The sequence below is a fragment of the Myotis brandtii genome, unplaced genomic scaffold (assembly GCF_000412655.1).
Source record: "Myotis brandtii unplaced genomic scaffold, ASM41265v1 scaffold876, whole genome shotgun sequence".
Lineage (NCBI taxonomy): Eukaryota > Metazoa > Chordata > Mammalia > Chiroptera > Vespertilionidae > Myotis > Myotis brandtii.
The window spans coordinates 1,670,364-1,688,870 of NW_005371579.1; the positions used below are offsets into that span (position 1 = coordinate 1,670,364).

General features: G+C 51.1%; 1 protein-coding gene across 1 annotated transcript in view; it reads left to right on the top strand.

Moving 5' to 3' along the window:
• Positions 1-18,507, top strand: part of LOC102250214 (synapsin-3) — a gene marked incomplete at its 3' end in the record, with an annotated part of 79,383 nt that overhangs the window by 23,851 nt on the left and 37,025 nt on the right. The window contains exon 2 of the mRNA XM_014532297.1: positions 2,086-2,541. Within this exon, the coding sequence (XP_014387783.1) occupies positions 2,231-2,541 (311 nt within the window). The remainder of the gene's footprint in view (positions 1-2,085; positions 2,542-18,507) is intronic.

An 18,507-nucleotide genomic window follows, 5' to 3' on the forward strand; every position in this document is an offset into this window, starting at 1 on the left:
TACATATATATGTGTGTGTGTGTGTGTGTGTGTGTATATATATATATATATATAATATTTTAATAACCAAAATATGGTCTCATCCTTTTTTTAAAAAATTAAATATTTTTAAATTCTCACCCAAAGACATGCCTTCTTTGATTTTAGTGAATGGGAAAATGTGTGTGAGAGTGAAACATTGATTATATGCGCCCCGACCAAGAATCGAACCCACTACCCTTCAGAGCATGGGACAATGCTCCGACCAACTGAGCCACACTGGCCATGGCAGTATGGTCTCATCTTATGGTATAATTTATTTTTCTCATTTGGGATGTTTTTATCTCAAGTAACAATTTGCTTTTTGTAAGTTATTTTATTCTGCCAAACCTCTGCTCATGAAGGAAATGGAAGGGTGGCGAGCCAAAGACTGAGAGGAAATATTCACAATATACATATCTGACAAAAGGCTCATATCCAGAATGTAGGAAGAATTCCTACAAATAAATAATAAAAGTATAAACAGCCCACCTGTTTAAAATGGGCCAAAGACTTGAACAGACACTTCACAAAAGAAGATATATCAGTGGCCAGGAAACCCATACAAGTCACTTGACCTCATTAGGTATCAGAGAAAATAAATGAAAAAACGCAGTAAGGTACTATTCTACACCCATTAGAATGGCTAAGATGAAAAAGACGAATAACAACCAAGTGTTGGTAAGGGTGTGGAGCAACTGGAACTCTCAAATGAAGTGTGCAAAATAGCACAACCACTGGGGGAAATTTTTTTGACAGTTTTTATAAAGTTAAACATATGCCTATCCCATGACCCAACAAACTAATGTCTAGGTATGAATATTGACAAAGCAAAGTCTCTCTTCACCCAAAAATACTTAAATAAAAATCCGTATAACAAGTCTATTCACAATACCCCCAAACGGGAAACATTTCAAATGTGCATCAACAAGAGAATGCAGTAATAATTGGGTTATCCGTCCAGTGGGATGTTGCCCTGTGATGAAGAACAGAATGTCTGTGGATACAGACAGCACAGCTAAGTCTCAAAACCATCATGTTGAGGGAAAGACGCTGTGTACAAAAAAGTAATACATTGATTACATTTGTATGAAGTTCAAGAAGAGGTAAAATTAATACATCAGAAGAGTGTTTGACTCTGAGGATGTGTGGACAGACCAGAAAGTGGCCCAGAGAACTTTCTGAGGGGATGTAATAAATCTCATACCAGTGGACACAAAGAGAGGGGGGAATAACCATGTAATTGCATTACCCTGATATGACCACCGTTAGCATTAATATTCCGATGTATATTGTTTCCAACGTTTTGGTATTTGAACTTTAAATATATATATATATACACACACACACACACACACACACACACACACACACACACATATACACACACACGTATATGTGTATATATATATATTTTATTGCTTTTTTACAGAGAGGAAGGGAGAGGGATAGAGAGTTAGAAACATCGATGAGAGAGAAACATGGATCAGCTGCCTCCTGCACACTCCCTACTGGGGATGTGCCTGCAACCAAGGTACATGCCCTTGACCAGAATCGAACCTGGGACCCTTCAGTCCGCAGGCCGACACTCTATCCACTGAGTCAAATCGGTTAGTGAACTTTTATGTGGTTGTAGTCATTCTGTACCTATACTCTTGTATCGTGATCTTTTTATTTCCAACGTGAATTTGTTTTGTTACCCAAAATCCTTTTTTAAGTCCCCTTTCTAATAGCCACACAAGGTTTCACCGAGTGATTGTTCTGTGCTTTATTTACTCAGCCGTCCCGGGATTGAGCATTGAGATCCTTTCTAGGATTTCGCTAGTGCAAAGAATGCTGGGGGAAATACATTTGTGCAGGAGGCTTTACCTGGAACTCAGATTCCTTTCTTGGGCTAGAATTCCAGAGAGTGGAAATTGTGGGTTAAAAGGGTGTGCTCTAATCACATCTTTTCTAAAGGGTGCCCCACTGATGTTGCTCCAGCATCAGGTAGGGAGGGGCCAGGTCTGTTTGCTCCTAGGGGCGGAGGTCGTTTCCGCTCACGTGTGTGTTGGCTTATTTCCACAGGTAATCAGAGACCGCTGACGCCGACCTGTGTGGGATTCCCCTGCCCTTCTGGTCCAAGACCCCCTACTCTGTCTCCTGGCAGCCTGTGCCCCGGCCTCTCCTAGACCCGCGTGCGGAGGAACCAGCCATCTCTCCATCTGCAGCCATGAACTTCCTCCGGCGACGCCTCTCCGACAGCAGCTTCGTGGCCAACCTGCCCAATGGCTACATGGCGGACCTGCACCGCCCGGACAGCTCCACCAGCTCGCCCTCGTCCCCGGCCATGGAGCGCAGGCACCCCCAGCCCCTGGCGGCCTCCTTCTCCTCGCCCGGGTCCAGCCTCTTCAGCTCCTTCTCCAGTGCCATGAAGCAGACCTCGCAGGCCCCCGCGGGGCCGGTGGAGCCTCTGGCTCCCTCCACACCGGTTGTTCAAAGGCCCAGGGTCCTGCTGGTGATCGACGATGCCCACACAGACTGGTAAGCGGAACTGCAGGCCTGCCAGCTGCAGGCGAGAGAGGAGATGAGGCTTATCTCACTCTGGTGGGGCTCGGTGAGGCTGGGTGGTGCAGAGGCCGGCTGGAGGGAGGGAGACGAGCATTTGCCATGTGGTTACAGCGTGCCAGGCGTGAGGCACCTACAGGTCCTCAATCCTTTACCTGCAAATCTCAGAAGCTCTAGAAACTAAAACAGATGTTGTAATCCATTTGACAGCCAACCCTGAGCTGAAGGAACAGGAGACTGTAATAGTCTGTTTATACCATTCACTGTGCTTGGCCATATGCTTTGCTGCGAGCATCTCCATGTGTTTCATATGGGGTGCAGCCCAGAGCCAACTGGAAGCCTTATATATTATACACCCTCTTACCTTTCTAAAGACAGAAAACTTGGAAGATCTGAAATAGTTGCTTCACCTCTTTCAGCCTCAGGCATCCTCCCCCCATTAAATGAGGTTTCTACGAGATTAAAGGAAACCAATAGAGGCCCACAGTCCTCACTAAAACCCCAGGGACCAGAGTGGCTGGGTGTGCAGCCCAGCTCTTACATGTGCTGGTGGCCTGGCCTCTTAACACCAGAGGTGGGTAGAAGCGACACTCCTTGCAGCCTCTTTTCATGGTCAGCTCTCCGGGGCAGAGACCAGACAGGTGTGCCCAAGGTCATCGCAGGGGTTGTTCCATAGGTAGTTACTGAGCACCAGGTGAGTGCAAGACAGCCTTCGGGGCTCAGGTGAGTGGGGAGCAGGCCTTTCTCACTGGAGCTGCAGGTGAAGACTAGGTCTCTCCTCCACATTGTGGGTAGAGATAGGAGGTAAGTACTACTAGTCCAGGAAGTGAGCCCACCTGTGGAGATGTGGCAGCTCCCTGTCCAGGGCAGTTCTGACAGGCCACCTGCGGATGGCCATGGGGGCTGCAGAGAAAGTTGCATCCCTGTGTGTCCAAAGGAGGCCGTGTAGCAGGCACCCAGGAAATACGTATTAAATGAATGAATTCATGCACCCATTCACTAAGTACCCCAGACGCTCTGTTATCCTAACAGGCAGGCTGCACCCACATTCATCCCTTGAGAAGTTAGCCCAGGTTGGGAATGACTGAGTGGGAGATGGAGTTTACAATACATATTCAGTATAGTCACCATGGAAGCATCTTGAGCAGGTTCAGTGTCAGTCTTCCCTTTCCTGACGAGAAACCACGTCATCTTAACCACAGTGGTCATGTGCGTGGCCCCGGTTCTGATCTGGTCTGTGTTGTCTTCCATTCGGTGCTTGCCCGGGGCTCTTGTCACGAAGCCTGTGCATCTCTGCCGTGTGCTTATCTATGGAGAGCACTGTCCTTCAGCTCTGAGCTCAGGGGACGCTTTCTGCAGAGGTGTTGTCTCCGGGCCCTCTGGCCTGCGCAGTCTGTCGGCAGTGCACCCGGTGACTGCATGCCCGCACGGTCTCTGCAATCCTGTTTCTCTTTAACCCAGTGTTTGGCCTTGGTTTCGAGTTCTCTGCTGGCTTAGTCAGGGTTGGCCATGATTTGGTGATGGGTAGGTACTTAAAAACCTATTTGCCAGGAAAGCCACTTCCTGTGTGGAGGCTGAGCTAATAAATGGCAGCACGGTGCGATGGTTAAGAACACAGCCTTCAGAGCTGGGCTCTCCGGGTTCAAATCCAGTCTCTACGCCATTGTACCTCTATGACAGTGGTTCTCAACCTTCTGGCCCTTTAAATACAGTTCCTCATGTTGTGACCCAACCATAAAATTATTTTCGTTGCTACTTCATAACTGTAATGTTGCTACTGTTATGAATTGTAATGTAAATATCTGATATGCCGGATGGTCTTAGGCGACCCCAGTGAAAGGGTCGGTCGACCGCCAAAGGGGCCGCAACCCACAGGTTGAGAACCACTGCTCTATGATCTTTGTAAGTTACTACACCCAAGTGGGAGTGATAATAATACCTACCTTGTAGGGTTAATAAATGTAAGTAAGATTAAAATCTGAGTTAATACAAAAGTGCTGATAGACAGTAAATGCAATTTAAGGATATATTGCCCTAGCTGGTATGGCTCAGTGGATAGAGCGTCGGCTGACCTTTGCAAGTTACTACACCCAAGTGGGAGTGATAATAATACCTACCTTGTAGGGTTAATAAATGTAAGTAAGATTAAAATCTGAGTTAATACAAAAGTGCTGATAGACAGTAAATGCAATTTAAGGATATATTGCCCTAGCTGGTATGGCTCAGTGGATAGAGCGTCGGCCTGCAGACTTGAGGGGTCTTGGGTTCGATCTGGTCAAGGGCACATGCCCAGTGTGGGGCATGCAGGAGGCAGCCGATCAATGTGTCTCTCTCCCATTGATATTTCTCTCTCTGTCTCTCCCCCTCTCACTCTCTCTAAGAAATCAATGGGGAAAAAAATAAAATAAAAAATAAATCAATGGAAAAATATCCCTGGATGAGGATTAACAAACAAACAAAAAATAAAAACAAAACCATAGCTCTAGCTGGTTTGCCTCAGTGGATAGAGCATCAGCCTGCGGACCAGGTTCGATTCCGGTCAAGGGCACATGCTCGGGTTGCGGGCTAGATCCCCAATAGGGGGAGTGCAGGAGGCAGCCGATCAATGATTCTCTCTCATCATTGATGTTTCTATCTCTCTCTCCCTCTCCCTCCTTCCTCTCTGAAATCAATAAAAATGTAAAAAAAAAAAACCCACAAACAAACAAACAAACAAACAAAAAACCCATGAAAGTGTCCATTATTACTGCAGGCTGTTGCAACCTTCTTGCAGCTTTAACCGTGTTGACCTCTGTCCTCCGGTGCCCATAGGCTGGGTGATATGGTGGAAGGGCACAGTGAACGAGGTTGCAATGCAGTGAATGGCCTCGGTCTTCACTCCCTGTAACCCACGGGCGTGGCCAATGTGTGAATTTCAGGCTGTGCACACTGGCGGGGACACCGTTTTGTCTAAAGGAATTTCTCACGTTGCATCTCAGTCATGTTCTCTGCCCGTGTTTTAATCGGGTCTGGAGAACAGCAGTCTTCTTCTTGCCCCTCGGTGGGAAGGAAAGGAGAAGTGAGGAGCGGAGACTCATCCAGTGGCTGGAAGTTGGCTCTGCATCATTGAATGTTTGTGACAGGAACTCCCTGCCCGCGGACACAGCAGCTTCTCATTCAGAACTCCGTTTGCACTCTTTGCAAACTTCCTCTCTTCACCTCAATACATCCCCAACTTTCTCCAAACTGATGCCAGAGGCTCAGAATCCCGGTCCTTCCCTGCACATTCCTATCCCCACTCCCAAGAGTGGCCAGCAGGTGGCGGGCCAGCCCCACTGTCCAGGGCAGCTTTGGCCCAGCCTGGGCTGCCTTCCTCAGGCCCTGCCCAGCCTCCCCTTCAGTCTCCTGAGAGGGAGAGTTGCTGGGGGGGGGGGGAGCTCCCACAGCCCCTTTCCTCCCCCTTTGAGATGATAATGACAGTCCACCCTCTCTGGACTGAGAGGGAACCCACCAGGAGCAAGCTGCTCCCTTTTCTCCTTTCTCAGCCCCAGAGCCCGTCTTTCCCACCCAATCCGGGGCCTTCCTGCTGGCAGGTATCCCTGCAGGTGAGGGAGTTGCAGGAGCCGCCCACTTTTTCCCCCTGGCAGACTCCAGCTCCCAGACTCTGTTAACCAGCCTGGGCCCCAAGGCCGCTCTGCTACCTGGCTAGTGACCTGGGGGAGGGGACTTTTCATCTTCTGAGTAGAGGTAGAGGGTCCCAGAGCCACTTTTGCAGGGAAGCAGGACTCCTGGCTCAGCACTTCAAGATCCCACCACTTTGGGGGATTGTCCTTGGAGGGAAGCCTGGCTAGGGCTTTTGGACCAGCACCCCACTCCACCCCACCCCCAGGCCTGGCTCAGGAATAGGTGTGACCTAGAGTTGGTGCTGTCCTCTGGGATGAGCGAAGGTCGATCCATCTTGAGAACCACAAGAGGAAGGAGGAATAAAGAACGTGGATTTCAAGCTCAGTTTTCTTCAGCCCTGCTGTCTCTCTGCTGCTTCTCTTACCTGCATGTCTCCAGCAGCTTAGCTGGCTTCAGGCCTGCAGCCTTGGCCTCAGTGCTCCCATGCCCCTGTGCATCCCCTGTGTAACCCTTCGCTGGTGCATCATTGCCCTCAAGTTCAAATTCAAAGTCCTGGCATGTCTGCCCTCCTCTAGTTCTGCGCCTCCACTTCCGGCCTTCCTGCTTATTCCAAAGGAACAGCAAACAACTTGTGCTTCTCAAACATGCCCCCTTTTGCCTCAGCATATTCTGCCTCCTGCTGCCTGAAATGCCCTCTCTATCTGGTTCACTTGGCCAATTTCCTTTCTTCCTTCAAAGCCTGGTCAGGTGTCACCTCTTCCGTGAAGTCTTCCCGGATGCACCCCATGCTGCCATCAGTGCTCACAGCCACCTCTCTGTATAACTTAACACATACCTCACTGTGCCCTTGCTGCCCACATCACATTGTGTTATAATTGGCTCTTCGGTGACTGTCTCTTCTGCAAGAATAAGGCCAGTGTCTTATTCTCTTCTATATTCCTGGTGCTCAACACACAGGGAGTATCCCATTAGCAGCTGTCATCACCCCACCCCAGCCTAAGGGGTAACTTTAAATGGGCATCATGGGACCTGAGATTCGCCTACCTTAGGACTCAGCAGTACAGTCCACACAGGCCTGGGGTTCCTGTGTTTACTCACCTGTGTATCAAGTCTTGGCTCTTGATGTTTCGGTGTGCTAGAGTAACTGTTAGGCAGGTATTTGAAATTGTTTTAAAAAAAGAGGCAAAATTTTTTACTGTTGCCCACAGAATGTACCAAAACTCCAGCTTTGATTTTCAAAAATCAAGACATTGATCATGACAAACAACAACAAAAAAAGATTGCTCATTACCAGAGCCTGGATGGGGTTGGTGAGGGTTGTTGGGGTGAGGGGGGCATAGAAGCAGTTAAGCCTGCACTCCCAGCCCCTCCCTCCAGGGCCTCTGGAACCCTCCCCTCCTCTGCCTCACCTGTGGCCTGGTTCCTAGAATGTCTGCTCTTCCGTTCCAGCAATGATGTATTGTTACCGTCCCTTTTATTCTCCCCTCTCCCTATGATTTCTTTTTTTTTCTGTTTTATTGGTTGGGGAGGACATGAAGATCTTTTTTTGTTTGTTTGTTTGAAACACCCCTAAACTACCATCCTTCCAGACTACAAACAGGCTACACTGTCCTACTAAATCATGCAAATGATTCCCATTAAAGTGCCTTGTGCATCCCCCCACCACCACCACCACACACACACACACACACACACACACACACACCCAGATGCTGTCTTGTATCATCAGGAAATGTCTGTTGATTGAATGAGTGGTTTCGGAGGTGATGAGTTATTGGTATGAGTCAGGGTTGACCTTGGTGGCATTCTTACACCCCCCTTTTCTCTCTCATCTCCTACTCAGTCCAAGAGAAAGTCACAGTGGGCCCGGTGAGGGTGTTTGCACCACAGAAATTGGCAAGTGCTGTAAACCAGGGCTTCCGGCGCTCTCCTCAGAGAGCCGGGTGTTAAGCATTTGCCAGCACATCTCTGCTCAGCACTCCTGGTTTGCCAGCATCTGCTCAGCACTCCTGGGAGGGGGGCGGGGGGGCGGGAGTGCATGTCACAGGTGAGGAAGCACAGTGTAGAGAGATCACACACCTGCTCCAGGAACCAGAGCAAGAGGAGAGGGGGAGTCTGGGACTCATACGGGACTAACTTCTTTTTTTTAAAATCTTTATTGTGGAAAGTATTACAGATGTCCCCCTTTTCGCCCATTGACCCCTTCTAGCCTGCACCTGCTCCCAGGCCCTGGCCTTCACCACACTATTGTCTGTGTGCATGGGTTATGCATATATGCGTATAAATTCTTTTTTTAAAGACAAATTGATACACTTTATTATTTTTAACATATTTTTATTGATTTCAGAGAGGAAGAGAGATAGAAACATTAATGATAAGAGAGAATCATTGATTGGCTGCCTTCTGCACACCCCCTATTGGGGATCAAGCCTGCAACCCAGGCATGTGCCCTTGATCGGAATCGAACCCAGGACCCTTCAGCCCACACGCTGATGCTCTATCCACTGAGCCAGATCGACTAGGGATGCATATAAATTCTTTGATTAATCTCTTCCCACCCACCCACGCCCGCCATCCCTCTGAGATTCCTCAGTCTGTCCCATGCTTCTATGTCTCTGGATCTATTTTGTTCATCAGTTTATTTTCATCAGATTCCACAGATGAGTGAGATCCTGTGATACTTGTCTGTCTCTGACGGGCTTGTTTCGCTCAGCGTAATCCTCTCCAGGGCCTCCTTGCTGTGGGACGAACTTCTTTAAAGGCATTGTGGACGGCGCCACGCCTCCTGATGACCACTGCGCAGGGCTTTGGTGTTGGGCCCGAGGTCGGTGCTGAAAGTCTGGGTTGAGAAGTGAGTGACCGCACAGGTGAATAAACATGAGCTGTCTGCAGATGGGGGCGTGTCGTCACCACTGTCCTGGGACAGACCTCTGTGTCCTTCCATGGCCAGCGTCGCGCTAGGGGGTCTTCATCGATTCTCCAGTCGAACCCTCCCAGCAGCTTTCTGGAGTACGATGACTGTTCCCATTTTATAAACAAGGAAAACTGAGGCTCTGAGCCCCAAATCGAAACGGATGCCAGGGGCATCTGGGATCCAGCCCTGACCGTCCTGGACTGCCCTGTCCTCCTGTCATGCTTCCCTCTCTCCCGAGCGCAGGCGCTGTGCTGTGCGGAGAACGCCGGCCCACTGAGCCCCGAATGCGTGCCCACACCTGCAGCACCCGGCACCTGAGGTCCACGGGAGGGGAATCCACGTGATAGCCCGGCGGCCAAGCACAGGAACCTGTGACCTCACCCTTACAGGAAAGTGCTCACCTGGAGTCAGGCGGCCCCGCCCTGCTGGAGCCCTGGGGTGCCAGGGGTCCCTGTAGCCATCCTGTAGCTCGGGTGTGGAAGTTGGCACTGTGTGGAAATTGCCCTGGGACTGCTTCCTCTTTATAAATCACCAAGGCAGCATCGACAGGCTCTCTCTGTTCTTTTCCCTGCACTTTGGTGTTAAAGAGGAGACCTCCTAACACACGTCAGACATTTCCCCAAGAGGGTTCAACCGGGAAAGGGGATAAAATGCAGAAAATCGGAGCTCGCAGGTGGCAGGTGGGGGTTGAGGTCCCAGCCCTGCCCCTCACCTGCTCTGTGGCTTCGGCCAAGCCGATTCACCTTCCTGCGCCTCAGTTTCCCCGTCTGTAAAGTGGGGATCAGAATACCGCTGCCTTCGCCTTAGCACTGAGCTCACGGGGGTGCTGTGAGGCTCCGTGAGAGCACTTCGCTCCTCTCCCTCATGGGTGTGTTCAGTGTGTTCAGTGTGATGCGGTCTTGTGCCTCCGTTGTGTAACCACCGTGTCCTGGGAGCCTAGCACGGTGTCTGCCACAGGGCAACATAGGCTAGTGAGATGACTTGATTAATGAATGAGTGGATGCTCTTGCTAAACGCTGTTGTCATGATGGGAGAATTCAGGATTGAGAATGCCCTGGCGGGTGGGGGGAGTCTGTCCCTGAAAACACTCAGTGCCCTAGAATTTGGGAACCTTACCCGCTGTGTCCTCCATGCTATCCCTGGGGTCCCCCTCCTTCTCATCCAGCTGATGACCCAAAGGCCCCAGCCTCCACCTCGGGGGTGTGAGGACTGCGGGGCGTCTGGGCTGCCTTGAAGCCTCGCAGTGCCTCTAACTGGCCCCCTGGTGACCAGGGCATTCCGCTCCTCACTGTGCCACCTGCGGAGGGTTTGAACTCACAGCTGGCATCACCAGACGTGGCTTGGGGGGTAGAGTTGCCGATTTAGCAACTAAAAATATAGAATGCCCAGTTAATACTTAGATAGACGGTGAATTAGTATAAGTATATCCCACACAATATTTGGTGCAGACTCGACAACATGATTTGTTTTTATCTGGCAGTTAGATTACCGGCTGTCCTGTGTTTTATCTGGCCACCCTGCTGATGGGACAGGCCCAGTGAGAGCCTGGCCTTTGGGCTTCCTTGCGTTCTGGTTGGGGAGCCAAACCAGACCCCCACATGACCCCATTTTCAGAGAGCAGCTTTCCCTGCCTGCGATGAGGCCTGAGGACTGTCAGTCCCCAGCAGGGAGGGAGCAAAGCTGAGTGGCCAGTCCCGGGCAGGCCGCCTGGCTCTCCATCCTCCCTCTCGCTCCGTGACCTTGGGCACGTCTGACCTCTGACCCTCACATTCCTCAGCGGTAAGGCCGGACCGTGCCACGTCTGTGGTGAAGTGTTATGGAAAAGATTAGAAATGATAGCCTGGGTGGGGCTGCTCCAGGGCTTAGCCTGTCGGAACAGGCGCTGCAACGGTAACTGTTATTAACAAGTAATTGCAGTTACTAATTGCAGGTGAATATAGCGGCGTTGGGAGCCAGGCGGAAGGAAGCCACTTGGCATGCGTCTGGGTTCAGCTGGGTGTGCTGGAGGGCCCGCTGCCAGAACCGTGGGGGAGGGGATCTGGTCTCTGAAGATGAGAAGATGAGGGTGGAGTCCGTCCCCTCTCAGAGTTAGTCGGGGGAGCTCAGAGCTGAGACACACACCTCCGTGTTGAGGCACTTGGCTCTAGGGAACAAAGTCCTTATGTCTCCCCCACCACTTCCCTACCCTCAGACTCTCCTTGAACAAGGACAGGCCCTGCCATTTCCTGTAGGCACATGTAGGGGTGGATGGGAGAGGGAGCTAGGACAGGCCTAACGTCACCTTCCTCGTGGCTTCCTTCGCTGCCTCCCGCAGGCCAGGCAGCACCACCTGCAGTGACACTGGACTTCTGGACTCACCCCTCCACCCTGGCACCCCTGCCCCTCCCCCTCGGAGGCCTGGCCCTGCTGCCTGGTGCCTGGGGGAGGGGAGGGCCCTGGCATTCCCCAGCAGCCTGCCCAGTCGCCTGGAGACCGGCTCCCTTTTCCCAGGCCCGGCCCCTTTTATGGGGCAGACAATGTGCGCACACAGTGAGGGCCTTGTGTGGCACCCAAGCCCCGAGCCCTTTGACTTGAGGAATTTTTCAAGGGCTGACCTCTCTCCGTGAGGTCTTTGAGCGTCCAATCCGGAGGCCTGGTGCCCCTGCTGCTTCCTACCCCAGCTCATGGGGGAGAGCGAGGGAGCGGGGAACAGTGGAGGGCTGTCTCTCCCGCCCGGGTAGAGGCTTAGCCTCTGAAACGGTGGCTGGAAAATCTGGGGGAAATGTCTTGGGGCAGAAGAAGGGGATCTGGGGAGAGGAAATCCGATGGATGCTGTTTCTCCCTAATGTCCCCCTTCTCTGCTGATGCAGTGCCATCTCCATGTGGCCCCCAAAAGACTGTTTCCATCAGAATGACATTCAGATTCTCAGGCGCCTTCTGTATTGGGCAGGGCTCTTTGCGAGGAAAAGAAATAGCTTTTGGCTGACTCGGGCAACATGGGGATGTATTGGAAATACGTGGGAGGCTCACAGAATCCAAAAAAACAAGACCCGCATCTCGGACAGGTCAGGACCCGGGGCTCTTGTGGGAGGCTCACAGAATCCAAAAAAACAATGAAGACCCGCATCTCGGACAGGTCAGGACCCGGGGCTCTGCCAGGATCTAGGAGGCAGGGACGTGTGGGCAGTCTCTGGAGAAGTCAGCTCTGGGTTCCTTCCGGCCGGGTGCCTCTCGGCTCAAAAAAATCAAATTCCAGGGGATGAAGAAACCTGGGGGGGCCACAGCGTGTCCTGAGGACAGTCACACCAAGACTGTGCAAGGGAGAGGCATGGTCCCATCCATGCAGAAGCAGTGGAGGTGCTGCTACTAGAAGTCAGAGTGGATGAGATGTCCCCCTAGAACAGAATATCTAGATTGGAGCTCAGGAAACCGTTATTTTTTTTTTTTTAAATAACATAGAGCCAGGTTTAGAAACAGTCCAGGTGGAGGACTTGTTTCATGTGGCTCCCTATCGGTAGAACCAGGACCAGCGGGGCCAACAAAGAGGGAGACATACTTCAGCGCAATATACAGAATGGGAAAGTCAGCCAGAGCTCACATGGGCAGCCTGGTGAGGGGGTGAGCTCCCCGTCACATGCAGGTGTCCAAGCACAGCTGGGCTGGCCATTTGGGAGGAATAATGCAGAAGAGGCTCAGACGATGGAGGGGTCAGCCTACACACCCTTAAAGGATTCTCGGGCTGGAGTTGTGTTTTTTTTTTAATTCTTTACTAGAGACCCAGTGCATGAAAATTTGTGCACTTGGGAGGGTCCCTCAGCCCTGCAACCCTTAAAGGATTCTCGGGCTGGAGTTTTGTTTTTTTTAATTCTTTACTAGAGGCCCAGTGCACGAAAATTTGTGCACTTGGGAGGGTCCCTCAGCCCTGCACTCTCTCGCAGTCCAGGACCCTTGGGGGATGTCCACCTGCCTGCTTAGGCCCACTCCCCAGCTTATGGCTGAGCGGAGCTCCCCCTGTGGGAGCGCACTGACCACCAGTGACTGGTCGTTCCCGGTCGTTCCGCTGTTAGGGTCAATTTGCATATTACCCTTTTATTATATAGGATTGTTGAAGTATTACATAAAGATGATTTCATTGGTGACTTCTGTGGGCTCCTGGAGAGTTCTGTTCTTCTGATGACCCAACAAGATAGATATTCTAAGTCAGGGGTCCTGAAACTTTTTAAACAGGGGGCCAGTTCACTGTCCCTCAGACCGTTGGAGGGCCGGACTATAGTTTAAAAAAAAACTATGAACAAATTCCTATGCACACTGCACATATCTTATTTTGAAGTAAAAAAACAAAACGGGAACAAATACAATATTTGTATTTGCATGTGGCCCGCGGGCCGTAGTTTGAGGACCCCTGGGTTATGCATATATGCATACAAGGTCTTTGGTGGATCACCTCCCAGCCACCCACCCTCCCCCGCCTTCCCTCTGAGATTCCGCACTCTGCTCCATGCTTCCGTGTCTCTGGATCCACTCCGCTCGTCAGTTTATCTTGTTACTTAGATTCCACATATGAGAGCGATCATGTGATACTTGTCTTTCCCTGAGTGATGTATTTCACTGAGCAGGATACTCTCCGGGGCTGGAGCTTTTCGTTTTGTCCTCCCTGACTCTGTCCCAGTCGCTTTCCCTGCTCTTGCCTTGATGTGTCTGTGAGGAGTTCAGCAGTTTAACTTGTGAGTCTTTCCTCATCCTCCAAAACGTGGTTTCCTCACCCAGGCCCTCTGAATGGAGGAGTCCCTCAGCTGCCATGGGCTTTTTAAAAAATATATATTTTTATTGATTTCAGAGAGGAAAGGAGAGGGGGAGAGAGATAGAAACACCAGTGATGAGGAAGAACCATAGATCAGCAGCCTCCTGTGTGCCCCCTCCTGGGGATCGAGCCCACAACCCGGGCATGTGCCCTGACCGGGAATTGAACCCTGACCTCCTGGTTCATAGGTCGACGCTGTCAACGCTCAACCACTGAGCCACATCAGCCAGGCGCCATGGGCTTTCTTAGTAATAATTGTGCCTGTTCCTACAGAGTTCACCCTGCCCGGTGCCAGCCCTGCCCTGGGGGATGCAGGGCGCCTGGCAGGTGCCAGCCTCTTTACAGAACGTCTCTTCTCCGGGGCCTGTGGACGCCTGCCTGGGACATGCTTCCTGGGCAGGAGGGAGGCTGGCTGTGACGGCAGGAGAGGGGATGGGCTTCGTGTCCATTTTCCTCACCTCCCACCCTGGGTTTGCAGGAAGGGCAGGGGTGTGTGTTTCCTGAAGATTTGCACTGAGCTCATTGCCATCTTCAGAAGGGAATTAGTTAAATTAGAGGTTGCCTGCACAGCTGCTCACAGGATATCAGCCAGGCGGTGAGTGAAGGGACAGGTGGTAGGAAAAGGGATAGGCGTAGAGAAATGCTTCCCCACTGTAAGGAGACAACAGCACCAGCTCTGTGGAAAGGGTATCTGCTGCTCAGCTTCAGCTTCAGCGAGATGACAAAGAGCAGTGGGGACCGTGCTGGGCGTGAGAACCGATGGTCCCTTCAAAGGCAGCAGCTGGGGCCCGCTCAGCGATGTCTACCATGTGAGATAAGGGCCTGATGCTGCCACGATTGGTTTCCAAAGGAAGCCAGGGATCTGGAATTTGTGTTCGTTTTTAAAATTGAAATATACAATTTAAGCCCAATAAAACAGGACTGTGGGCTCCATGAGGTTTGCCAGTTGGCAACTTCTGACAAATAGGACACGAGTCAGGGCAAATAGGCAGTCTAGCTCCTCTTCTGTCTCCTGGTTAGACTGTAAGTACCAGGAGGGCAGGGGGCTGTTTTGTTCAGTGCAATTCCTAGGGACTAGCACAGTGCTAGGCACATAGTAGACCAGGGATGGATGGATGGATATAGATGGATGGATGGATGGATGAATGGATGGATGGATGAGGAGCACATAGTAGACCATGGATGGATGGATGGATGGGTGAGGGGATGGATGGATAGATGGATAAATGGATGAGTGGAGGGAAGGAGAGAGGGAGAAGAAATAAGTTCGCTCAGTCTTCTGTGCATTCAATATTCTCATGGTCCCCATCTTCTCATCTTCCGTATACCATCTGTATCCCTTTTCTAGAATGCCTGTGTATTAGTCACTTGCATCTGGGTATGAATTACCTTTGAGTGCATTATCTTTCCCTGGGAACTTCCCCTGATTGGGCTCTTACTTGATGTTCATTAAATGTTTGCTGAGGGAACAGCTTAGCCTTCTAAACGTTAACCCTTTTGGTGGAATGAAAGTTGTGGACTCTGAGATAGCTGTGGGGATGAGGGTGACACAGTGTTGTGTCTTTGGAGAGGAGAGAGGTAGGGACTTGGAGTTGACGTTCTAGCCCAGCCGTGGGCAAACTATGGCCCGCGGGCCAGATCCGGCCCGTTTGAAATGAATAAAACTAAAAAAAAAAAAAAAAAAGACCGTACCCTTTTATGTAGTGATGTTTACTTTGAATTTATATTAGTTCACACAAACACTCCATCCATGCTTTTGTTCCGGCCCTCCGGTCCAGTTTAAGAACCCATTGTGGCCCTTGAGTCAAAAAGTTTGCCCACCCCTGTTCTAGCCCATCTCTGCAGTCAAAACGAGTGGGTGGCTGATGGCTGTTTATCCTATAGGCCTGTGCCAGGGAGCAGCCAGGGCAGGTTTCCATCACACTAGACATGAAGCAGGAGTTCCATTCAGAGCAGGGAAGATATTGCCCCCTTCCTCCTCTTGGAGCGAGAAAATGACCCATCACTCTGAAGCATCCATCTTATATAAAAACTCCTGTTTGAAATTTTAACCCTGCTGTTTTGGCTTCTGTAAACGCTTGCTTGCTTAAATGATAAGGAAATAAGACTACTCCCATTCCAGAGAGGCCATAAACCTTCCCCAGACAAAGTTATCAGTGCTGGCACCAGGCCAGGCCTTTGGTTGAGGTCTCAAAGCCCCGACACATAGGGCTCTTTAAGAACTTGCAAAGGGGACCGGAAAACCCCATATTTGGGGGGCAAAGGACTGAAAAAGATATAAAAAGGGACAACTTCCTCCATGTTGCTGCCCAGAATTTGAAAGACATTTTTCTTTGGGTCCGCGCGTAATAATAATAATAATAATAAAGTGTAACTCCATTTCGGTAAGCGTTGCTTGGTTTTCTCCAGTCTCCTGCAACAACTTGAACTCAGCCCTCCACGGACAGAAGGGGAAGAGATGACATGAAACACCTGCCATGTGTCAGGGAGGTCATTCATGGGGGACTAATAGCAGACATAGTCATGTTCTCAGGGGTACAAGGGAAACTGAGAGTCGGGAGGGTTGACGTTTGTCTCAGGCAGGGCTAGGAAATAAATAGAACTGGACAGGACCTGGGCCTATCTCTGAGGCTGGGGGTGCCCACCCTCCCTCTTTACCTAGAGAAGTGAGGTTCCACCCTAGCAGCCCACAGGTGAGCAGCACACCTGCTAGCAGGTCTTCATTTAATTCTGCATCCTCATTTAATTCTCATGACAACCCTATGGGTAGATTTTCTTATCCCCATTCTACAGATGAGGAAGTAGAGGCTTGTCCAAAATCATACAGCCAGTGCCAGAGCTGCCAACTCAAATCTAGACCTTCTGCTCCATGCCCATTGCTCATTTTTCCTATACACTTAGGGACATGCCCCAGGAAAACTCATCGCCCTCCCTGGGTGCCCACAGCATCTACCCAACTCATTTCTCCTCTGTTCTCACACATACACACACACCCAGACCCTCTCACATTCACCTTCAAGGCCCACGGCCCTGGCAAAGAATAGTACCAAATACTGGATGGATTGATGAATGAACTGGGCCTCAGACTGGGTTGGGATCTTTGGGCTAATGCCCTGTGTGGTTATCATCCTTTATATGTCTCTCCCTCTGGTTATGCTATCTTTACCCTTGTTTCCTTAGAGCCTGCAGGCTCTGGCATATAGTAGATGGTCAATAAAATGTAAGTGCCTTCCCTGACCGACGTAATTCAGAGCTCCCCTGCTCCCCACATGTATCCTCTATCGCTTCGTGCATTTTATTCATAGTCCTCATCATTTCTTTTTCACCTGCTTAGTTTTATAAGAGCGTGTTAGCTCCATAAGAGCAGAAACTATATCAGCCTTTCCCTTCATGCCTAGCAGGGTGCCCAGTCCCTACGAGCCTCAGTCAATAGTGATATAATGAGGGAGCGAATAGATGATGTGAATTGTGACCCGGCCTAGCCACAAAAATCTCCTTCCCTATTGTTGTCAGGAGCCAATGAGGGGCGTGGGGCCCTAGTAGGTCTCGGTTTCTTACCTCCACAGATCCCTGTACAAGTTCGAGGGGCCTGTTACCCTCAGAGGGTCTCTCCCTTTCCGAACCCACTGGAGCCCCCAAACTAAAATGAGAGGCTGCCTATCATTGGAGGGTCCTCTGGCAGGGGAAGGGGCCAAGAGGTTAGCTATTCTGGAAGTAAATAATGGCGCTAGATTTGGATCTCCGAATTTGGACGAATCTCCATGCAACCAAACTGCCACGTGACTCTGCCTGTCCTGCTAACTGGGAAAGGCCTGTGTGTGTCCACCTCAGCGGGCTCCTGCGTGGTCCCTCATCCGTCATCTGCCTCCCCCGCCTTCTGTCCAGGCCACAGATGAGCAACTGACGTGCTGCATTAGAAACATGAAAATCTAATGCAACCGATTCCTGCCTCCCTGTCCTCCCACCCCTCCCCCAACCGGGGCGACCAGTGGGAAGATGGCTGTGCCTGAGACAGACCGACCCTGACCCCTCCTCCCTGGGGAGGGCATTGCCCAGGCCCAGCCTCCGTGACCCTACATCCAGCCGGAGTTGTTGGGAGGGGGCGCTGCTTGGACACAGGTGGATCCTGTTTGTGCTAATTCTCCTCTTCCTCCCGCCCCTGCTGCAGCCCTGAAAGCCTCGGTACCCGCTCCTCATAAATCTTTCTCTCACACCACATCCCGCCTCCCCGAATCGGGGTTTCCCACCCCAGGCAGCGCCGCTTTTATAATATTCTCCTTCCTGGTGCCTCTGATGTGGCTGTAAACTAGGAGACCACCCACAGAGATGGAAGCTCGGTGGAGTCAGAGCTGCCCCCTCCTCCTCCCCAAGGCCAAGGGCTTGACTGATTGGCCGGGATGCTCAGGGAGCTCGTCATGAGAATAAACATTAGTAGGGCGTCAGGAAGAGGTCTGCGTGAGGGAGACAGAGCCCTTGGCACAGTGGGGCTGTCCGTTTTACCCGAGGTCAGACAGCCGGGCAACTCCAGAGGCAGCCACCCCAGCCCCCACGGCATCTAGAATTCCAGACCATCCCTACCCTTCCCTCTGCCAGACAGAGCTGTTCAGGCAGCTCCAGCCTGAATGAGCCCCCCCCCCCCCCCCCC